Genomic DNA, 25077 nt, shown 5'->3' with positions numbered 1-25077 from the left:
ATATAAGTTAATGCATTTGTGGATTCATGAAACCATATGACCCTTCAGCACTTGTGCTACATGTTTGTGGATAACTAAACTTACCGTAAGCCAACAATGTTACCGTAATTTTATGCTTCTGTGTTTCCATAAGTGACGATCTGTTTTGATTTTTTGAGTGAGATTACAAAACCATTACGTGAATGTGATTCCATGGCTTTTGAGTGGGATGGTGAATTAATTTAGATCTTTAGAGCTGTTACATGTGGAATTACATCAGATTTGACTAACATAACCAATTACCACCATTTCAAATAACATCAATTGTACAGCTGGTCAGTTCTACTATTAAATTAGGTGGAGCATCCAAGTTTGGTTACGGCTCACCTATTTAGACAAAATGGATGAAAAACTCACTTGAGGAAATCTTGCACTGCCGGTTCATTAAGTTGCCAAGGAACCATAGTTCTTGAAGCAGATCGAATAAACGAAATACTCTCTGCAGGTGACTGCGATGCCATTTTCACGAAATCCAACTCACCGATGATATTGTATGCAACGGATAAGTCAATTTCCGTCAGGTTTTCGTGAGAAATCTGTAACACAAATAAGTGGTGTTAGTTCTTGTTTTTCACATTACGTTTTATTACAAAATACACTCCTGGAAATGGAAAAAAGAACACATTGACACCGGTGTGTCAGACCCACCATACTTGCTCCGGACACTGCGAGAGGGCTGTACAAGCAATGATCACACGCACGGCACAGCGGACACACCAGGAACCGCGGTGTTGGCCGTCGAATGGCGCTAGCTGCGCAGCATTTGTGCACCGCCGCCGTCAGTGTCAGCCAGTTTGCCGTGGCATACGGAGCTCCATCGCAGTCTTTAACACTGGTAGCATGCCGCGACAGCGTGGACGTGAACCGTATGTGCAGTTGACGGACTTTGAGCGAGGGCGTATAGTGGGCATGCGGGAGGCCGGGTGGACGTACCGCCGAATTGCTCAACACGTGGGGCGTGAGGTCTCCACAGTACATCGATGTTGTCGCCAGTGGTCGGCGGAAGGTGCACGTGCCCGTCGACCTGGGACCGGACCGCAGCGACGCACGGATGCACGCCAAGACCGTAGGATCCTACGCAGTGCCGTAGGGGACCGCACCGCCACTTCCCAGCAAATTAGGGACACTGTTGCTCCTGGGGTATCGGCGAGGACCATTCGCAACCGCCTCCATGAAGCTGGGCTACGGTCCCGCACACCGTTAGGCCGTCTTCCGCTCACGCCCCAACATCGTGCAGCCCGCCTCCAGTGGTGTCGCGACAGGCGTGAATGGAGGGACGAATGGAGACGTGTCGTCTTCAGCGATGAGATCGCTTCTGCCTTGGTGCCAATGATGGTCGTATGCGTGTTTGGCGCCGTGCAGGTGAGCGCCACAATCAGGACTGCATACGACCGAGGCACACAGGGCCAACACCCGGCATCATGGTGTGGGGAGCGATCTCCTACACTGGCCGTACACCACTGGTGATCGTCGAGGGGACACTGAATAGTGCACGGTACATCCAAACCGTCATCGAACCCATCGTTCTACCATTCCTAGACCGGCAAGGGAACTTGCTGTTCCAACAGGACAATGCACGTCCGCATGTATCCCGTGCCACCCAACGTGCTCTAGAAGGTGTAAGTCAACTACCCTGGCCAGCAAGATCTCCGGATCTGTCCCCCATTGAGCATGTTTGGGACTGGATGAAGCGTCGTCTCACGCGGTCTGCACGTCCAGCACGAACGCTGGTCCAAATGAGGCGCCAGGTGGAAATGGCATGGCAAGCCGTTCCACAGGACTACATCCAGCATCTCTACGATCGTCTCCATGGGAGAATAGCAGCCTGCATTGCTGCGAAAGGTGGATATACACTGTACTAGTGCCGACATTGTGCATGCTCTGTTGCCTGTGTCTATGTGCCTGTGGTTCTGTCAGTGTGATCATGTGATGTATCTGACCCCAGGAATGTGTCAATAAAGTTTGCCCTTCCTGGGACAATGAATTCACGGTGTTCTTATTTCAATTTCCAGGAGTGTATAAGTACAAATGAAGAGGTAATACACAAATAATTTAAGTCAGAAGTGATGGGTGATACAGGAGTACCGAAGAAGATACTAGCTGCTAGTCCCAGAGGAAAAAGGAGAGCGCAGAATATCGAATACATGGAGGATAGATGGTATCATACTGAGGATGAGATACAGAAACTGGAAAGGAGCAACACGGAGTTGAGACACTTGGCGGAAAATCATTAAAGAGGCGAAGGTCCACAACGAACTGCATTTGCAACAGAAGAAGAAGAATAGGTGAAAGTAAGATCGGAAATATTTTCTAGCCCAGAGGGAGTTCAGCATACTGACAGTGAGTAGAACCGACCGCAAGAAAGTCTTTGGCGTCGTAAGACAGTGCTGAACCTGTTTCCTCAGTTCAGTTTCTATCCAACGGATACCACTGATGACACGTACGTTTCGAACGTCTTCCACGTTGCAGTAACATGACTGACGACGTTGCCACAAGGTTTAAAAACGACCACCACAACATCCGAAGGCACCCTGAAACAGGAGTTCGAAGACCGTCAACGTTTGGAGGCCAAAGTCAACGTGATCAACCGCGACAGCTCCTATATGGGCGTCAGAGTATCGGAACTTGATAACATTAGCATGGCGCCGCACAACGTCGGCACACAGCTCTTCTTTCGCCACCTTCATGTACACAGTAGTACTGAGAGTCGAAGAACGAATTCCGAGAACATCTTGCGTCGGGAGACGCATTTCGTCTTGTATAAACATTCTACGTCATACGCCTTGTAAGGTGTCAGGCAAATCCAACACCTTCCATGAAAACACTGATATGATAAGCAAATCCAGTAGTATGTCACATAGCTCCGAATAAATCGTGACATTAAATTAACCAAAGTAATACGAGTAACGATTGAGCAAATGGAATACCACAGACTAACACAAGAATGCCTAAATGCATGTCATACCTTCCCACCGTGAGACAGACGCAGTTCCGAGGGGAGAGTCGAGAACAGAAGCCGAGAGCAGAACCGTGTTAAGCTGGAAGGCCTTACGATAAGGGACGAATGGACACCCACGTCGCCAGCTAGCTGCTAGGACCACACCACCCGCAAGTTTTAGCGTGAGACTTTTTCGCGTCTCTGTTACTTTAGGACCACCCCCCAGCCCATGTTAAAAGATAGAGCCCTCCAGAAGAACAGTATAGATCTTACGATAACGCTAAAAGGACCACACCAGCTGCAAGTTTTAGCGTGAGACTTTTTCGCGTCTCTGTTACGTTGCAAACTTTAAAAACATTGCCCCACCACGAAAGGTATAACGTTTCCTATTGGATGGACAGAATTTTTGTAGGCAGAGCTTAAGGTTAACATTGAGACCCTGATTGGTCAGATGAAAACACAGCCAGATAGTTTTTTTTTTAAACCAACTTCGGTAAATTGCAGTAAGGAGAAGTTAAGAGTGAGTTGCTTCCGAGAGGGCGCGCTGGACGGAGCTGCGCCTGCCGCCGCACCCTGACGAACACCGACAAGGTAATGAACGCACACAATGCCGCATTTTTGAGCGCATAAGGCTTCACTCAGAACTGCAGAAGTCTCATCTGTTACATCCCCTTTTTGCATAATACTAGTGTCGATCGTCAATTAAAGCTCATGGTGTTCACATTTGCCACTTGAAATAAAAATCTGAAACGCGATGATTTTTCTGTTATATAGTTATTGAGAAGCCACATCAGCCACTGTAATTTACGACAAGTTAGATAAGTAATTAAAGATAATTGAGGGTCACTGTAGACCATTTTGATAGTTTTCTCTCTTGTGAAACTTGATTTAAACCTAGATTATAGATGTGATATGGCATAGGTCATCCTTCGATCCATTGTAGAACTTGGAAACCCATTCAGGGAATATTCGTTCACATTTTTGTTGAACGCAGTTGGTTTTTACCATCCTGTATTAAAACATTTCCTTTTATCAGTAGTGCAATTTATAAACGATGTTTTGTGACTAGAATAAAATTTCCAGTGGTAAACTTAACTGCTTTTTCGACGTTATTTTACCAGCTAACTAAAAATAGGAAAGCCTTGAACCCCTTCCACTAAATTTAGTTAGTATTAAGATTCTTTTACAGAGAGTGCAGTGGAGCTGACGCTGAAATCATTAAGTATTTGGTTATATCATCGCTAGTCTCACTGAACTCTTCTGAATTCTACATGTCATGTGTGGTGTGGCGTCTCCTTACCAGCAACAGGTCCCAAGTTCAAACTATTCAATTCTCTAAAAAACACCTCAGATCGTCGTCGCGCGAAAGTGGTAGGGAGACACGATATAGAACAAACAGACACCACGCAGAATGTTTAGAGCCTCTGGTCGTTCAGGACCCGGAGGAAAAGTTAATTTAATCGTGACTTGTCGGTACGAAAACACCATGATGGTCGATCAGATCGGACTCTGAGCAGAAGTAAACAGACGCTCGCTCGTTCGTAAGCACCACAACAGGCAGTACGCAGAAAGACAGTGCTCGCCTCACCACTGCCGAAGGCAGGCTGAATCACTTTGCTACTGTCTCCTCGCCTGTTAGCGACCATACAGTAGTACTGTACGCATGCATAAAATTTTCAAACTCAGATTTCTCGAAAACGGTTCAGAGCTGTTTCTTCCTCATTTCGTAATTTCAACTCTTAGACATGCTTCATACACCCTGTCAACATGAAATAAATCGGCGAGGGCAAGTACATACGGTCCCCTTGCCTGCAAAAGCAGTGAAAGTGGTTTCAAAAGAAGTGTGTAATACTACGACGTCATGTGAAAATATGATAAACAACGCGTACATTAAACACCAGTCGGTGTTCCGTGCTAGCTGTGCACCATTCGAATCTACCCAGCTGACGATAGACAAAATAGACATCAAACAGTAAAAATACTACTGCAATAGATTCAGTAAGACAGGTTTTATTTTACCTTATTTCAGAGCGTATAAATGTGTTTTTAATAGACTTAAATATAATAACGAACCTGATTAATATAATAATGTTATAATATTGCAAGTGGCCAGTCGTGAGTCTCAACTTAATTTGCCGGTTAAATGCCTGATTCTGTCTGGACTTTCTAGAAATCAGAACGCTACCCATGTGTTTTTTATGTAATATAAAAGTTTCAGCTAACGGATAATACAGAGAGGCCTCGTAAATGAGCCATGGGGGCCTTGCTCAAGTTACAAGGGTTGCATAATACTGAAATAGATTCGAGTCGAGAGTTGCCCAGTTTATTGTCTTTCATGAGCACACAAACGAGAAAAGAAATATGAGAGATAATTGCGTATGAGAAAGAAACAAAACCGTAGATAAGCATGGGAAACAACTGCTTTAATCATACATTAATCACTCGTGAGTACGCCGCAGGGGACTGATAAAGGAAAATGGAAATTAAAATGTCTAAGAATTTCGATCAAATTTGCACTCTATGGCGGTGCAGAAACAATTACAGATATCATGTTATTTCAAGGAGGTGTTAATCAGACATACAAGAAGTTAACGGAAAACACTTTACACTGTATGAACAATCTTTTGTGAACGATTGCACTCTGTTTACTAGGGTAATGGCCACACGCTAGACAGAGAAAAGAAAAAATGGAGCTGAGTAAGCACATAGCGCTATAAAACCCCGTAAGAATAAATAACGTCTACTCAAACCTTTGTCCTATGCGACTCCTATCTACATCGATCATCTTAAAAGGAGTGCTTATGCAATGAACCACCAAAGAAACTGGTATAGGCATGCGTATTCAAATACAGAGATACGTAAATAGCAGAATATGGCGCTGCTGTCGGCAACGTCTACATGATACAGCAAGTGTCTGGCGCAGTTGTTACATCGGTTACTGCTGCTACAATGACAGGTTATCAAGATTTAAGTAAGTTTGAAAGTGATGTTATAGACTACGCACGACCGATGGGACACAATATCTCCGAGGTAGCGGTGAAGTGGGGACTTTCCCGTACGACCGTTTCAGGAGTGTACTGTGAATATCAGGAATCAGGTAAAACATCAAATATCTGACATCGCTGCGGCAGGAGAAAGATCTTACAAGACCGGGACCAACGACGACTGAAGAGAATCTTTCGAAGTGACAGTAGTGCAACCCTTCCAAAACGTGCTGCAGATTTCAATGCTGAGCCATCAACAAGTGTCAGCGCGCGAACTATTCAACGAAACATCATCGATATGGGCTTTCGGTGCCAAAGGTCCACTCGTATACTCTAAGTGACTGCACGACACAAAGCTTTACGCCTCTCCTGGGTCCGTCAACACCGACATTGGACTGTTGATGACTGGAAACATGTTTCTAGTCGGACGAGTCTCGTTTCAAATTGTATCGACCGAACGACGTGTATGGGTATGGAGACAACCTCATGAATCCATGTGCCCTCCATGTCAGCAGAGGACTGTTCGATCTGATGGAGGCTCTGTAACGGTGTGAGGCGTGTGCAGTTGGAGTGATATGGGGCCCCTGATACGTCTAGATATGAATGTGACAGGTGACACGTACGTAAGCATCCTGTCTCATCACATGCATCCATTCATGTGCATCGTGCATTCCGACAAACTTTGGCAATTCCAGCAGGACAATGCGACACCCCACACGTCCAGAATTGCAACAGAGCTTGGACACTTCCGCTGGCCCCCAAACCCCACAGACATGAACATTATTGAGCATATCCGGGATGCCTTGCAACGTGCTGTGCAGAAGAGATCTCGACTCCCTCGTACTCTTACGAATTGATGGATAGGCCTGCAAGATTCATAGTGTCAGTTCCCTCCATCACTACTTCAGACATCAGTCGACTCCATGCCACGTCGTGGTGCGGCACTTCTGCGTGCTCGCGGGGCCCTACACGATATTGTCGGTGTACTAGTTTCTTTGGTTGTTCAGTGTAGGAAGAAGGCTTTCACGACCGGTTGACATTGCTGCTGGTAAACCTTTCGGGGTATTAGGTCGTGGTCCACGAAACTCCTCTCTTCCTAACATTTCGTCCGGAACTGCGCTGGACATCTTCAGAGGCATTCCTCCTCTGTTGAGTCTTGTTAACTGACGAGTCAGACGCCCGAGAGCGACATATGTACTGTAGAAAAACGGACGTGGCTGAAGTTACACGTGATAAGCATTGACGATCCTTGTCAAAGATAAGATCTAACTATCCATTGTCGTCTTGTCAAAGATTAAGAACTGTTTACTATTTCTGCAGAGCTACTGTCTATATGTTGCTAAGTTACATGTTCTCATCTTTCCTATGTAACTATCCCTATGTTTTATATTTCAATGGTTTCTCTACATAGCCATGGATAATAGTTAGTCGTCGTAGATAACATTTTTGTTTCACGAAGCTTCACTTAGTTGGTTTCCTTGCTGAAGAGCATGCTATGCTACAACCGATTTGCCTATTTTCCCTAGTTGGCAAAGACTTTCGTGTTCCTTTAGCCGTGTATTTATGCTTCTCTTGGTTGTTCCAGTATAAACTTTACCATACGTAGAAGAAATTTTACATACCACACATACTGACAGAGGATGGCGTTTGTCCTTCACAGATCGGAGTGCCAGGCCTATTTTCTTAATTGGTCTAAAAACCAGTCGAATGTAATGTTGCTGCAAAGTATTTCAGATTTGATCTGTTACTTTTTTAATAAAAGAGAAAGAGAGTAACTGTAGTCTTCCAAAGTCATTTTTCATGCTGGTCCTTCAGCTTTCTTGTTATTTGGTCGTAGATTTCTGTTTACTTCCTTTCCCGAGTAGCCATTTTTCTCTAACCCCTGCCTTGGATATTTTGATTCGGCGTCCAGGTATTTCGGCGTGCGAATCCTTTTGGCTCTATCCATAAGACTTTTAATGACACCTCTCTTGTCGTGAATGATGATTAGAATTCTTATGTAAATATACGTGTTAGATACTTTTCGAAAAACCTTATGTTCCAAACTTCCATTGGTCGGTCTCACAACTAAAACATCCAAGAAAGGTATTTTGTTGTCATTTTTTGTTTACTTGGTGAACTGGATTTTTTGATTTATATTATTTAGAGAACCAAAGAATTCGTCCAAAACTTCTGTGCCATGTGAGCAGACCACAAATGTGTCATCCACAGACCACTACCAGCCAAATGGTTTCTTATTTGCTTTTTCTAAAGACTGACTGTTCGAATTTCGCCATGTGGATATTAGCTACAGCAGCGCAGTTCTCGACGAAACGTTAGGTATAGAAGAGTTTCGTGGACCACGACTTCACACCTCGAAAGGTTTACCAGCAGCAAAGGAGTAAGTACCAAACGATGTAGAACTATAGTTGCCGTCGGAGCCTGAAGACAGGGACTGTGCCCTTTGGTAACTGCTGGCCGATTCTGAAGGCAAATACTGTGCCCATTGGAGACTGATGGAAGAATGTCTGCGTCCATCGGAACTTAATACCACAGTGACAGTGTACGAAAACTTCACTTCTCCACTCTCCCTAGTGTCCCTGTGGAAAAAACCGCTTCTAGACCTGCATCAGCGTGTACTGGATGTTCGTCGTTCCGGCGATCTAAACTCTTCACGTCTGTTTGGTGGACGCTGCACTTGGGGGCGCTGAGGCGGAACTGACGTAGTTTCTAGCCTGTCGAGTGAACACACGCGGTGCACGGCTGAGGCCAGGATGATGATGACGATGAGTATGAAGATGATGATGATATTTTGTTTATGGGGCGCTCAACTGCGTGGTTATCAGCGTCCGTACAAATACCCGATCTTTTCATTGTCCAGTACCACCACTTTTCCTGAATTATGATGACATGATGAAGACAACACAAACATCCAGTCCCCGGGCCTGACACGAGATGTCTGTCGGCCCTGTGACTTGATGCAAGTGATACCTTGCTGTTCATCGCGGAATCAGCGTTGTGCGGCTCGGGCATTATTGGGCAAAGTGTCAATGGTTAGGGTCCGTGGTTACATTGTTGATCCGGCCTTTTTGCACTGTAAATTCCGCATGACTTCTCTGAGCTATCTGGTTGGGAGATGGTATTACAATATGGTGCGGGATGGTTTCAAGTAGTGCAGTATATGACCTCAGTTCACGGTTTGTAGAAAATAAACTAACGTTAAATCACAGTAAGACTCAGTTTTTACAGTTTCTAAGACACAATTCAACAAAACCTGACTTTTTAATCTCACAGAACGGGCATATGATTAGTGAAACTGAACAGTTCAAATTTCTAGGTGTTCAGATAGATAGTAAGCTGTCGTGGAAAGTCCACGTTCAGTATCTTGTTCAAAGACGTAATACTGCCATTTTCACTATTCGAACGGTATCAAAAGTGAGTGATACTTCGACACGTAAATTAGTCTACTTTGCTGATTTTCATTCACTTATGTCGTATGGTATTATGTTTTGGGGTAACTCTTCCCATTCTAGAAAGATATTTTTGGCTCAGAAACCGGCGGTTCGGGCAACAAGTGGTGCGAGTTCACGAACCTCTTGTCGACCTCTGTTCACCAGTCTGGTTATTTTGAAATTGGCCTCTCAATATGTATATTCCTTATTGTCGTTTCTTGTTACCAATATTAGTTTATTTCCAAGAATAAGCAGCTTTCACTCGGTTAATACTCGGCAGGAATCAAACCTCCATTTGGATCGGACTTCCTTAACTCTTGTGCAAAAAGGTGTGCAGTATACTGCTGCATCCATTTTCAATAAGCTGTCACTCGAATTCAAAAATCTTAGCAGTAATCCACGCACTTTCAAATCGAAACTGAAGAGTTTCCTCATGGGCCACTCCTTCTATTCAGTCGAGGAGTTCCTTGAAAAATTAAGCTGATTCTTATTGTATTGCTGATAGCGTTTACTAAAACTTATGGACTGTCTCTTTTTCAAGTTCATGAACATATATTTTTATCTGTTATTACTTTTATGTTGTAAGTTCAGGTACTGACACGTTCCATGACCTTGGAGATTTGCTCCTCAATTTGGTCCTACGGAACTTGACGTGTAAATAAATAAATAAATACTCGGCTGTTGAAGGGAGACCATTTACTTACGTTGTTGAGTTTGACTGGTTTGTGTTGTACCACAGGTTTTCTATTCAGTGTTTAATTTAACGTGGTCGCCGTAGTGGGTGGCTATCTCACGTAGGCGTGCTCTGGTCGCCGAAACTGTGATTGGCGTGCAGCTGAAGTTTGTTCCGCCGTTGTTACTGCGAGAGCCTTGGCTTCACTGTTTTGACGAGAGTTCACTTCTGATTTAGGGAAAATCTCTCATAGTGATAAGAGGTGCTATTGCGTGTGCAGCGACCAAGACCGGAGTTATGTGGAAGCCCTTGGACAGCAGCCGCTACAAGTTAAATGCGGACTTCGTGTGGTGAGTCATACACAAGGTGAATGGGTGCGGAATGAGGTCAGGGTTGTCCGAGTCTGATGCCACGTGCCAGCACGGAGTGCGACCTACGTCAGTTGTTCCAGCGTTGTCGCACGGTTCTGCTGCCATCTTGTTTGCCTGGGTTGAGGCTAACACCGAGCCGTGGGTCCTCATTCTCTCGCTCTCTGTGCTCGTTGCTGTAAGTCTCCTACTGCGACGTATTGCCCTCTTATCACGGAAAGTGAGTACAGATTTTACGCATAAGTGATGGTCGTGCAAGGTTGTATTTGCGATTCTTGTTCATACATGTTTTTCCATCGCCACACGCGCGATAAAAGCGGACGGATACGCCGTTAGCGCCAGTGCCTGTAAAAGTACACTACTGGCCATTAAAATTGCTGCATCACGAAGATGACATGCTACAGACGCGAAATTTAACCGACAGGAAGAAGATGCTGTGATATGCAAATGATTAACTTTTCAGAGCATTCACACAAGGTTGGCGCCGGTGGCGACACCTACAACGTGCTGACATGAGGAAAGTTTCCAACCGATTTCTCATACACAAACAGCAGTTGACCGGTGTTGCCTGGTGAAACGGTGTTGTGATGCCTCGTGTAAGGAGGAGAAATGCGTACCATCACGCTTCCGACTTTGATAAAGGTCGGATTGTAGCCTATCGCGGTTGCGGTTTATCGTATCGCGACATTGCTGCTCGCGTTGTTCGAGAACCAATGACTGTTAGCAAAACATGGGATCGGCAAAACGTCATTTTTTCGGATGAATACAGGTTCTGTTTACAGCATCATGACGGTCGCATACGTGTTTGACGACATCGCGGCGAACGCACATTCGAAGCGAGTATTCGTCATTGCCATACTGGCGTATCACCCGGCGTGATGGTATGGGGTGCCATTGGTTACACGTCTCGGTCACCTCTTGTTCGCATTGACGGCACTATGAACAGTGGACGTTACATTTCAGATGTGTTACGACCCGTGGCTCTACCCTTCATAGCAACTTCCACACACACATTCTACCCTTCATTCCATCCCTGCGAAACCCTACATTTCAGCAGGATAATGCACGACCGCATGTTGCAGTTCCTGTACTGGCCTTTCTGGATACAGAAAATGTTCGACTGCTGCCCTGGCCAGCACATTCTCCAGATCTCTCACCAATGGAAAACGCCTGGTCAATGGTGGCCGAGCAACTGGCTCATCACAATACGCCTCCCCTACTCTAGATGAACTGTGGTATCGTGTTGCAGCTGCATGGGCAGCTGTACCTGTACACGCCATCCAAGCTCTGTTTGACTCAATGCCCAGAGGTGGTTGTTCTGGGTACTGATTTCTCAGGATCTATGCACCCAAGTCGCGTGAAAATGCAATCACATGTAAGTTCCAGTATAATATATTTGTCCAATGAATACCCGTTTATCATCTACATTTCTTCTTGGTGTAGCAATTTTAATGGCCAGTAGTGTAGCACGTGGTTAGAGCTACAGCTGTCCATTCCGAGTTGATGGAAGTATCGGAGCGCACGCGTCAGCAAGCGCTACCTAATACACTCTGACCGTAAAAAGAAATATAAATAAATAAATCGCTACACCAAGGAGTTGTGCTACATAAACCAACGTCGGTAGGCCTGTTTCTACATCTCAATGATGATGCCCATTCAAATTTCGTGTCAGACGCAATAAAGTGGCGGTGGTATCGTATCGCCAAAATGAGGATGCAACTCAGGTTTGCTTTAAACACGCGCTGTAAAGGTCGTGAGCGTTAGTTACCTTTGAGATCGAACGTGGTGACTTGATGTTAGTCAAGAATGCATACCTTTAAGTCGACGAAGATGTCACTATCAACGCCTTACTGGTGTCAAACGAGATCGTGTAATAGGACTACGATAAGCTGGATGTTCCTTCTGTGATATTGTACAAATATGTGGCAGGAATATAACCACTGTACATGGCTGCTGCCAGCAGTGGTCACGAGGATATACGGTCACAAGAAGACCGGAATCCTGACGGCCTTGTAGCACTACCGAGAGGTAAGATAATAGTGTTCGGCTTATGACTCTGTCGCATCGTATTGCGCCTGCAGCAGAAATTTGAACAGGATTTGCCACTACAGTGACACAACGGTTAGGAATCGGTTACTTCAAGGATAGCTCCGAGCCAGACTGCTGTAGCGAGCATTTCACTGACCCCAAACATCCGCCATTTGAGACTTCAACGGTATCAATCGAGAGCTCATTGGAGGACAGGGTGGAGGTCTGTTGCGTTATTTGATGAAAGCTCGTTGTGCCTCGGTGCAAATCATGGCCGCATGTTGGTTAGAAGGAAGCCAGTTGCAGGCTTGCACCCAACCTGTCAGTGTGCTACAAACATTGTGCCTACACTCGGAACCATCGTCTGGGGTGCGTAATCGTATGGTAGCACCCTGACGTACCCTGACTGCAAATTTGTATGTCAATCTGGTTATTGGACCTGTTGTACTGCCATTCATGAACAGCATTACAGCGTGTGTTTTCCAACAGGATAACGCTCGGACACATGCCGCTGTTGTAACACAGCATTCTCTACAGTGTCGACACATTTCCTTGGCCTTCTCGATCACCAGATCTGTCTCCAGCCGAGTACACATGGGACATCATCAGACGACAACTCCAGGGTCATCCATAATCAGCATTACAGCGTGTGTTTTCCAACAGGATAACGCTCGGACACATGCCGCTGTTGTAACACAGCATTCTCTACAGTGTCGACACATTTCCTTGGCCTTCTCGATCACCAGATCTGTCTCCAGCCGAGTACACATGGGACATCATCAGACGACAACTCCAGGGTCATCCATAATCAGCATTACAGCGTGTGTTTTCCAACAGGATAACGCTCGGACACATGCCGCTGTTGTAACACAGCATTCTCTACAGTGTCGACACATTTCCTTGGCCTTCTCGATCACCAGATCTGTCTCCAGCCGAGTACACATGGGACATCATCAGACGACAACTCCAGGGTCATCCATAATCAGCATTAACCATACCTCTATTGATCGACCAAGTGAAACAGGCATGAAACGTGGCAGACACTGCCAAAAGAAAAAAAATATTCCGCCTTACATTGTACTGTGGTGGACAGTAGAGTATTCGCTGTGTTTATTACAAGTTTAGAACTTCTTTTGATGTCAGTACATCGAAGAGCAGGATAGAATTAGAAGCAGATTTAATAATCTGGGGAACTGCAGTGTCTGGCACGACCGTTTACAACAATAATGAGCAGTGGGGCGACGTGCCATTGTCAGGGAGACGCGGCTCTGCGGTTGAAACAAACGGACGTGTGCCCAGCGTCGCTCTGGCTTGACTGCACAATAAGTTTAGCAAATGTACAAGCTGTGCTAATAACGTTGTCAAAGTAGCGCAAGCAGAGAACTTATGAATGTTTTGAGTGTGTTTCTACCGGCGACGAATTGCTGAGGCTTAGACCTATGTAGTTAATGAGTAAAGCTTAGAGTAGGTGCGACAGGTAGAGACCGACATATTGTCAGACAGTTAACTGCTCTTGTGATACTGCCGTCGATGATGACCGTTTGGTAGCGGCTCGCAAGTTGTGAGATTTGTTGACTTCGAGAATTCGTCTTTTGAAACCATCCTGGTGAGTTGTGAGAAGTTCCGAATGGCAGAGAGTGTTAACAGCATCTCCCCAACATCGATTAGCTTTCAGATTCCCCAAGGGTGTATGTGTTGAAAATTTAAGTAGACCAAATTCACGTTTTTGCAGCGCAGCGTATTACTGATAACTGCACTTCGGGGTAACGTCAGGTACGTTCGACATGTGGATTAATACGGCTATCCGACAAGGACTCAGTACTGGCAGGTAGGTTAGTACCACCAGCGCAGTGCCCCACACCCTTGTAAACAGCCGCTTACAGTAACAGAGCATTACGTTAAACAGTACGCGGCCTATTAGGGTTTGTCATTCTACATTTGTTCAGTGTAGACCTATGTATTTTTGTTGTGTTCGGCGGCAGCACAATTGTTCGATTCTTAGTAAAAAATGATCTGATCACGAGACGACACTGGATATGTTTCAGCTTCGCTCAGGATGTCCTAAACAGTGTGTGATACAGCAGCGGGTCTGACTACTGATACAGAAACTGTTAGCATATTAACATTTAGTAATGGAAATTTTATTCTTACACGCTTTCCACAAAGCCTAGTACACTGACCTGATGAGTCATGCAATACTTATAATACCGTGTCGGACCTCCATTTGCCGTCGTAGTGCAACAACTCGACGCGGCATATACTCGAAAGTCCCCTGGAGAAATACACTACTGGCCATTAAAATTGCTACACCAAGAAGAAATGCAGATTATAAACGGGTATTCATTGCACAAATATATTATGCTAGAGCTGACACGTGATTACATTTTCACGCAATTTGGTTGCATGGCTCCTGAGAAATCAGTACCCAGAACAACCACCTCTCGCCGTAATAACGGCCTTGATACGCCTGGGCATTGAGTCGAACAGAGCTTGGATGGCGTGTACAGACACGGCAGCCCATGCAGCTTCAACACGATACCACAGTTCATCAGTAGTAGTCACCGGCGTATTGTGACTAGCCAGTTGCTCGGCCACCATTGCCCAGACGTTTTCAATTGGTGAGAGATCTGGAGAATGTGCTGGCCAGGGCAGCAGTGGAACAGTTTCTGTATCCAGAAAGGCCCGTACAGGACCTGCAAGATGTGGTCGCGTATTATCCTGCTGAAATGTAGGGTTTCGCAGGGATCGAATGAAGGGTAGAGCCACGGGTCGTAACACATCTGAAATGTAACGTCCACTGTTCAAAGTGCTGTCAATGCGAACAATAGGTGACCGAGACGAGTAACCAATGGCACCCCATACCATCACGCCGGGTGATACGCCAGTATGGCGATGGCGAATACAAGCTTCCAATGTGCGTTCACAGCGACGTTGCCAAACACGGATGCGACCATCATGATGCTGTAAACAGAACCTGGATTCATCCGAAAAAATGACGTTTTGCCATTCGCGCACCCTGGTTCGTCGTTGAGTACACCATCGCAGGCGCTCCGGTCTGTGATGCATCGTCAAGGGTTCCCGCAGCCATTGTCTCCGAGCTGATAGTCCATGCTGCTGCAAACGTCGTCGAACTGTTCGTGCAGATGGTAGCTCTTAGAACCGCTCGGCCACCTCGGTCGGCTGCGGATAAGATGCCTGTCATCTCAACTGCTAGTGATACGAGGCCGTTGGGATCCAGCACGGCGATCAGTATTACCCTCCTGAACCCACCGATTCCATATTCTGCTGACAGTCATTGGATCTCGACCAACGCGAGCAGCAATGTCGCGATACGATAAACCGCAATCGCGATAGGCTACAACCCGACCTTTATCAAAGTCGGAAACGTGATGGTACGCATTTCTCCTCCTTACACGAGGCATCACAACAACGTTTCACCAGACAATGCCGGTCAACTGCCGTTTGTGTATGAGAAATCGGTTTGAAACTTTCCTCATGTCAACACGTTGTAGGTGTCGCCACCGGCGCCAACATTGTGTGAATGCTCTGAAAAGCTAATCATTTGCATATCACAGCATCTTCTTCCTCTCGGTTAAATTTCGCGTCTGCAGCACGTCATCTTCGTGTTGTAGCAATTTTAATGGCCAGTAGTGTAATATCTATATAGTCTCTATAGCCGTCCGTAATTGAGAAAGTGTTGCCGGTGCACTGTTTCGTGCGCGAACTGACCTCTCGATTATGCCGTACAAATATTCGATTGGTTTGATATCGGGCAACCTGGGTGGCCAAATCTTTCGCTCGAAAGGTCCAGAATGTTCTTCAAACCAATAGTGAATAATTACGGCCCAGTGAAATAATATTGTTGTCTGGTCTCATGAAGTCCGTGAATGGTTGCAAATGTAGTCGAAGATAACCATTTCCAGTCAATTATCGGTTCGTCTGGACCAGTGCACCAAGTTCGTTCCGTGTGAACGCATCCCACACCATTATCGAGCCACCACCAGCTTGCACATTGCCTTGTTGACAACTTGAGTCCATGGTTTCGTGGGGTTTGCGCCACTCTCGAACCATACCGGCACCTCTTACCAACTGAAATCAGGACTCATCTGACCAGGCCACGGTTTTCCAGTCGTCTAGGGTCCAACCGACATCGTCACGAGCCCAGGAGAGGCGCTGCAGGGGATGTCGTGCTGTTAGCGAAGGCACAACTTCGTCTTAACAGTGAAACAAATTAGTGCGTTTTAATGAAGGCTAACCAACCAACGAGACCTACCTTGAGTGGGTTGGTGGTGAAAAATGCGACCTGGTGACCTCTCTGGAGCAGAGCTTTGGTTAAAATGTGGAAAGGCTTCTGGTGGCTGATGGATGGCGACGGGCACACCACCAGAATCTTGGAACTACAAAACGCCTGACTCATCAGCCAAAGTAGCAGAAGTGTGGCAAGTGCTTTCTCTGCAAAAAAATGTTAGTTCCATTTAAATGAGACGTCTTAAATTGGTTTTATGAAAACAATATTGTATAAATAATTTGTAGTGTGATAAATTGTGAGAAATGTTGATATAAATGTATGTGACTAAGTTGTAATTATGAGTCTTGCGCACACAATAGACATAGAGAAAACGATCGGTAGAACTCATATTATGACTGTACTTCGATTTCGGTTCAAATGGCTCTGAGCACTATGGGACTTAATAAATGGTTCAAATGGCTCTGAGCACTATGGGACTTAACATCTGAAGTCATCAGTCCCCTAGAACTTAGAACTACTTAAACCTAACTAACCTAAGGACATCACACACATCCATGCCCGAGGCAAGATTCGAACCTGCGACCGTAGCGGTCGCGCGGTTCCAGACTGAAGCGCCTAGAACCGCTCGGCCACATCGGCCGGCGCGACTTAATATCTGAGGTCATCAGTCCCCTAGAACTTTGAACTACTTAAGCCTAACTAACCTAAATACATCACACACATCCATGCCCGAGGCAGGATTCGAACCTGCGACCGCAGCAGTCACGCGGTTCCAGACTGAAGCACCTAGAACTGCTCGGTCACACCGGCCGGCTTCTTCGTATTTTCTTCGATTATAGACTTCCCCCGCCAAGTGCATGCAGCGCCTCCAGGCGGTATTCAAACTCGCGGTGAGCAGTGATCATAATGTTTTGAATCATCAGTGTACCTCTGTAGTGAGAGGTGAAAGGTCAAAAGAATTACGTTGTGTTTCTTAACCAGGGAGGCAACGGCCTTGCCGCAGTGGATACACCGGTTCCCGTGAGATCACCGAAGTTAAGCGCTATCGGGCGTGGCCGCCATAGACTGTTGCCATTTTTCGGGGTGCACTCAGCCTCGTGATGCCAATTGAGGAGCTACTCGACCGAATAGTAGCGGCTTCGGTCAAGAATACCATCATAACGACCGGGAGAGCGGTGTGCTGACCCCACGCCCCTCCTATCCGCATCCTCCCTTGAGGATGACACGGCGGTCGGATGGTCCCGGTAGACCACTTGTGGCCTGAAGATGGAGTGTCTTAACCAGAGACGTTGGAGTTTTATGGAAACTATCATAACTGAGATGGCCACATCTGTCACATGTATGAGCAGTCGTAACACAAACAAACGTATGGGCAGCGATTTTCGTTACCTCTAGAACCTAGTGAATCCTTTTAAAACCACGTTTTTGAGCTAGTAAAACTGCTCCGGTACCTTGTAAGGATGTATACCAAAATGCATAATTTTTTTTCTAAAACAGTTAATAGTTTAATAGAAAAAAACTGTTTCTCCTGCATTGTTTCTCTAAAAACTGAAATGGCGGCCTTCTTAAAACCCGAGCTAAAAAATCAGATCCTGGAGTGAGTTCTCGGATTTACTACCTGGGAATTTGTCACAAGTGTACAAAAAATTATTTTTGATGGATAGCGGTTTCGAGATCGAACAAAACTGCACATAAACATCCTATATCAGTATCACAAACATCAGCCACAGCTGTATTTCATTTTGCAATCAAGTACAGTTTCAGATAAACATGAGCGTATAGGAATATTGGCAATGAAATTTCCCTCGCCAAGCATTAGGCAATTTGTAAAAGAAGTTTCTCTAGTTTAGTCACGAAGCAGTCAACAAAACTGCCCGTTTCTTTGTTCCTGTTATGTAACGCTGTGCATAGTGGATTGAATGTTCGACGCTGCTTATCTTTTATTGCTGTACTCTATAAAAACATTCACACAACCTGTTCATGATTACAACTTACGGTTAAATAGAATATTTCATGTATTTGCAGTGATTCATTTGTTGCGTTAAATTAATGGGTTCAGTATTAGGGTTTTGCAGAGCAGGAAAGGTAGACAAACTCTTGGTATACATAAAATTATACAGACATGAATGACCTAACGTGATTACACACAGAAAATTATGAAGGACATTTGAACATTTTCTTGGCCTAGTTTGTGCAGGTTAGACTCAAATTGCTTGGTATCGTCACTGTCAATGTATCTAAGAGCATGTAGTGGTTCGTCCTGTAGTTTCATTGTCGTTACTCAGAACGATGAACGTCGTGCACTAATTTTCGTGTTATAATCGTTTATTCTATTTGTGGAGTACATATAGGACAGACGAAGGTATTCTTGATGTCGAAACAAAACAAAAGAAGCTAATAGTTTAAAATATCGCCAACGGCTAAATTGTCAGAGACGGAGCTCGAATTCGAATACGAAAAGATGAAAGAGAAAATCGGTCACGTCCATCACAGAGGAATGCCCCACCACTCTCCCTCTCCCCCCCCCCCCTATTTTCCACCATTTACCGTAACAAAGTTGGGCAAATCACGAAACGTGAATCAGTATGGCTAGGGGAAGATATAAACACCGCTCCTCCAGAGCGCTTGTCCAGTGTCGCGAACATGAACAGTCCCCCGCGTTGACAACGTGTAGAAACATTAAGTTAACTAGTTTTCTTCTTCAAGATTTCCAGTGTTTTATTCTCAGAAATACAAGACACACAGTTAATACAGATATACAAAGGAACAAAGTTTAAACCTTTCACGGAAAGCACACGCAGATTTTACTCCATGTAGATAACAGACGTTTATGGTCTGAAACGACATCCAGCCACCGTACCAAAATAACGTTAGCGAAAAACTGTTCAAAAATGGCTCTGAGCACTATGGGACTCAACTGCTGAGGTTATTAGTCCCCTAGAACTTAGAACTAGTTAAACCTAACTAACCTAAGGACATCACAAACATCCATGCCCAAGGCAGGATTCGAACCTGCGACCGTAGCGGTCTTGCGGTTCCAGACTGCAGCGCCTTTAACCGCACGGCCACTTCGGCCGGCTTGCGAAAAACTGTGAATGGGTGACTGACTATTATAGACAGACCCTGTCACAAGTGGGAGGCACAGCCAACACAGTCAAGGAAACGAAGAAGAGTAACGTCAGAGGACTTCTTGAAACGAAATAGTAAGTTCAAGACAATAACACGCATTCAAGACACACAAAATTTCGGTACATTACTGTACAACATAATTTTCTTTCTTTCGTTTGTCAGTTTTGTAAGTAATGAGTTTTGAAGTATCTCAATACATTCCAACACTACGTAAACATAATAAGTAGTATCACCTATTAGTAAAGTAAATACTTTTATTTTATCTGTGTAAAATTGCAATTTTATTTCTTATTGTTTTTGTGATACCAAATTCACAATTTTGTCAATAACGTTATTACGATACGGTGTCTGGATGTCGTTTCAGACCAAAAACGGCTGTTGTCCATATGGAGTAAAATCTGTGTGCGCTTCCTGTGAAAAGTTTAAACTTTATTTCATTATATACCTGTATTAACTGCGTGTGTTGTATTTCTGAGAATAAAACACTGGAAATATTGAAGAAGAAAACTAGCTAACTTAATGTTTCTACCCGTTGTTGACGCAGGGGATTGTTCATGTTTCCGACACTGGAAAACCGCTGTGCAGGAGCGGGCATAAATAATATTCAGTCAATAGAGGGTGTTATATAAAGTAAAATATTTGTGTGACGGAGAACTCTACTGGGTAGGCCAAAGACATATTTGTTTTTGGAAGGGAGTCGAACAGTTGACATCTGTTGCTGACGAGGCAATGCACGTGTAAATGTGCACTTATCGTATCCGAAGGAAAACATGAGGCTTCGTATATGTGTGCTGGCGGTGTACTGAGATGATGGGGGAAGATGTTTGCCGCCATTGATTATTTAACACAAAATTGCCACGGAGACACTAAAAGAGAGAGAGACAAAGAGAAAGATGCCAATCTGCTACTAAAGTCACGATATCCACTTGAGTGACGCGTCTACAGAGATATGTCAAGCAATAAGCTTTTCGAAGTGTAGTTCTCAATTTTTTTAACTTATTTGATAATGATAAGTTAAAAGTTATTTCAACAAAGCCACTTTTTTTGTAATTTCCAAGAACGCCTGCAAGCGGAGTACTGTGTGCCCATAAACGATTACTCTAATTTCAAGATTAGATATTAAGTATATTTATGATGATAACTTTGGTTTTTTGTTACAGGTCTACCAGGGAACCCATGAAGTTTCTGTAGACTGTATCTCATTCAACACTTTCGCCACAAGGAGAGCTGTGTGAGCTAAATCGTAAAAATTGTTTCCCCCAGGAGAAGGCTCGTTGTGTTGTGTAACGCAGATATCAATCACCGACTACTGTGCAGCGAACGTTTGTGCCCCATTACGGAAACAAAGTACCTGATGTCAAGTTAATCAGAAATGGATAGAAACTTTTTTAACTTTGGGATCGGTTCAGAAACGGACAAGCAGCGGGAGACCATCTATTTCAGAGTAGACTGTGCAGGTACTTGTAACTGCATTCACGAGGTCGCCACAGAACTGGATTAGACAATCTTCACGGGATTTTCGAGTGCTAATTTCTACAGGCATAAAGTGGTTCGCATACGTCTTAAATTGTATCCCTATAACCAGATGATCGCTCGAATCGTGAACAGTTTGCAATTTTGCGTTTTATGAAGGGTGCACATGTTAAAGTGATTTAAATGTTGAAGTGTTTTAACAGCATTAAATGTTAATGTGAAGTTCAAAACTTAACTAGTAGAGGCGTATGTAGTATAACATGTTTCATGTACTGTATGCAACAAAGAGTTATACTGTTTTGTAAATAGGGTAAACATTTATTAACACCCTGTATATCGAAGGCGTGTTTGTCCCGGAGCCAGATATCGATTTCGTTTACTGCGATGGCACAATCTGCGGCAAAGAATCACGCTCCGAGCGACTTTTTCAGTATGACATTAAAGAAATTTCTCGTATCGTGTTAATATCAAGATAAAATATAAAAGTCATTGTGATGTAACTGTGTAGATTTTAAATCGTTTCAAAGGTTTCTTTACGGATTGCAGACACATTTGATACATTCAAAGACATATATAATAAAGAATCGTTTCGAGACGTATGGTTATACATGCCAGCTGTTTTCAAAACAGTTGCGAAAGCTATGAATGTTTCTGATAGACTTTCGTTGACAACTGAATATCTGATTACAGAGATGACTGACGCCAGTGCAGTTTCGAGTAGCATTACTATCACGTTATGTGATCTGATTCCTAGACTGATTACTGTGCAAAATTCTTTAGACTTCTGTTGCTTATGCAATCTATTGCCGACTCACGACACTAGAAATTACGTGGACTGTAATGGACAGATGGGGGTCAAACTGGGTTCAAACACTAGCGATTTTAACTTCCCATTCCGGTTATACTGTACCAAATGTCTGAAAAGAACCAGTATAAGAAAAAACATGTTGTTAGTTGTACTACGGTCGCAGGTTCGAATCGTGTCTCGGGCATGGATGTGTGTGATGTCCTTAGGTTAGTTAGGTTTAATTAGTTCTAAGTTCTAGGCGACTGATGACCTCAGAAGTTAAGTCGCATAGTGCTCAGAGCCATTTGAACCATTTTGTTAGTTGTAAATTGACAACACAGCGGAGTACGATCTTGGTTTCCCGCTGAGTTAAAGAATATACACAGGAAGAAAACATCTTCGGAAACCGAATTAACGATTAACACTGTTGGTGTTTCCTGTGGTTTCTATCATGAGGTATGTTAATAATTATGACCGATGACAGCGTTCATAAAGGTGGCGTCAAAACGATTGTTGAAATAGTTAAACCCCACATCACAACTCTAAAATGAGGGAAAGGAAGGTTTCTCAAGAATTAAACTGAACAGATTTGGGTGTTCGGAGGTAAAGAAAAAGAGTCTAGAAAATAATTCATTGTTAAAGTGTATTCCAGGTATAAACGAACTTTAATGCCTCTTATTAAGAACTTTATCTTGTATGGAACCAAAGTAAGAACAGAAAACTGGAAGCCGTACAGTACTTTGAAGAAAGAACGATTTGACCACGAATTTTGAACCATTCAGTGTAATTCGTGTCTTCTGAGGTTCCGTCGGTTCACACGCAGGACATCGAGCGATTATGGAAATATTGGAAATCCTCTATTAAAAAAGTAGGCCGACTAGGAGACGGACAGTACATTTTTCAGTGCCTGTACTTCCACAATTTGCGCTTACGTGGCACGGAACTTCCCTGTGGGACTTTGGCAATTTTCTTAAGGTATAAGCTACGGCAAAAAAAAAGGACTCATACTGGCAGCGTACACATCAGGCAGAATTGTACAGAACCAAGATATCGATGACGAGTAAGGTAAGCGAAATTACATTTAATGAACGATATTCAGGTATTAACAAAATCCATATCGTTCGTCTTCTGTCATTGTAGTTGCTAACGTTGTATCTGGCTCCGTGACAGTCGCGTCATCGATATATATCGCTTGCAGCCGTCATTACTCTTTTCTAATTTTTTTTGAAGCCCACTATGATAAACCAATATTAGTTATTTCGTGGAAATGTAAGGATCAATTTGCTATAGTAATGCAATTTGGCACAAACGGTTATTTTATTTCGCTTCACGAATTCTTCGTGACAATGTTTAAAATGTAAAAGCGATTACACTCATTTCACGGGATCTTACTAGCTGCACATTTTAATATTGCTTACAGCATTATTTTTGTGAGTTAACATAGTTGGTATATATGAATGTTCGTGTGTGTGAATGATTTTCTACTGATAAGTAACATTATAACATAAATACAATGGATACTGAATCATTGGTCATACCTACAATAATCTTGAAGTTACCGTACGAATAAAATCATTGTTTTCCTTTAATTTACCGAGCGAGGTGGCGCAGTGATTAGCACACTGGACTCGCATTCGGGAGGACGACGGTTCAATCCCGCGTCCGGCCATTCTGATTTAGGTTTTCCGTGATTTCCCTAAATCGCTTCAGGCAAATGCCGGGATGGTTCCTTAGAAAGGACACGGCCGATTTTCTTCCCCATCCTTCCCTAATCCGAGCTTGTGCTCCGTCTCTAATGACCTCGTTGTCGACGGGACGTCAAACAGTAATCTTCTCCTCCTCCTCTTTTAATTTCAGTTTCGTAATTGTGCACACGAAAGTAAAGTACTATTGAAAAATTTTCATGCTCAGTAAGAGAATCGTAAAGCTCTCACTGAACCGCCACCCATATGCACCTCGTCACTAGTGAGTCCTCTGGTATTATAACTGGGAAATAACTGATTCAGTCATACTTTGAAATGGTCCAAATTTGTTGGTAGCGTAGTTTACCCCTATAGCGAGGACGATAACGAACAGATTGATTTCCTTACCGTAAAGGTATCCCGACATCTTTAACAACAGCTGATTACGGTTGGGAAGCGATGCGCTCGGGAAAGCGACGATCACCAGCTGCCCGGCATGGAACTCCCGCCGCTACTGCTGTTGACCTAGAGAGCCATTCCTGCAGACGCGTTCCCCCACCACGTGGGTATGCGAAGGCAGTTACGCAAGTGTTTCTTTCGCGTCCGTCAGAAGCTGGAGTTTTCGCTCTTGTCGTTGCTCCTTAATTGTTGTGAAACACGCATACTGGGCAGACAAGCGGGCACCTCCCACGGTACATCGCTCTAGTACCGTGAAGCACCGCCTCCATCGTTGATACTGTGCCGATTCGACGAAGAAAAGAGTCCACGAGTATATTCACCTCTGCCTTGTGCAGTTCAAATCACTGACTGACGATTAGATACCGTTGTTGTTGTTGTGGTCTTCAGTTATGAGACTGGTTTGATGCAGCTCTCCATGCTACTCTATCCTGTGCAAGCTTCTTCATTTCCCAGTACCCACTGCAACCTACATCCTTCTGAATCTGCTTAGTGTATTCGTCTCTTGGTCTCCCTCTACGACTTTTACCCTCCACGCTGCCCTCCAATACAAAACTGGTGATCCCCAGATGTCTCAGAATATGTCCTACCAACCGATCCCTTCTTCTAGTCAAGTTGTGCCACAAACTTCTCTTCTCTCCAGTTCTATTCAATACTTCCTCATTAGTTATGTGATCTACCCATCTAATCTTCAGCATTCTTCCGTAGCACCACATTTCGAAAGCTTCTATTCTCTTCTTGTCTAAACTATTTATTGTCCACGTTTCACTTCCATACATGGCTATACTCCATACAAATATTTTCAGAAACGACTTCCTGACATTTAAATCTATACTCGAT

At 44.2% G+C, this 25077-nt stretch overlaps 1 protein-coding gene across 1 annotated transcript in view; it reads right to left on the bottom strand.

Moving 5' to 3' along the window:
- Window positions 1-24344, bottom strand: part of LOC124776207 (UDP-glucosyltransferase 2-like) — an 86945-nt gene extending 62601 nt beyond the window's left edge. The window contains exons 1-3 of the mRNA XM_047251053.1: window positions 24190-24344; window positions 16735-16913; window positions 397-575 (exon numbers count right to left, since the gene is read on the bottom strand). Coding sequence (XP_047107009.1) covers window positions 397-575; window positions 16735-16913; window positions 24190-24208 — 377 coding nt within the window. The 5' untranslated portion in view covers window positions 24209-24344. The remainder of the gene's footprint in view (window positions 1-396; window positions 576-16734; window positions 16914-24189) is intronic.
- Between the last annotated feature and the right edge of the window lie 733 nt (window positions 24345-25077).

The sequence above is a fragment of the Schistocerca piceifrons genome, chromosome 2 (genome assembly GCF_021461385.2).
Source record: "Schistocerca piceifrons isolate TAMUIC-IGC-003096 chromosome 2, iqSchPice1.1, whole genome shotgun sequence".
In the NCBI taxonomy this organism is placed as follows: Eukaryota; Metazoa; Arthropoda; class Insecta; order Orthoptera; family Acrididae; genus Schistocerca; species Schistocerca piceifrons.
Note: the sequence above shows the minus strand (reverse complement) of the source record. Positions and strands in the feature narration are given on the sequence as shown.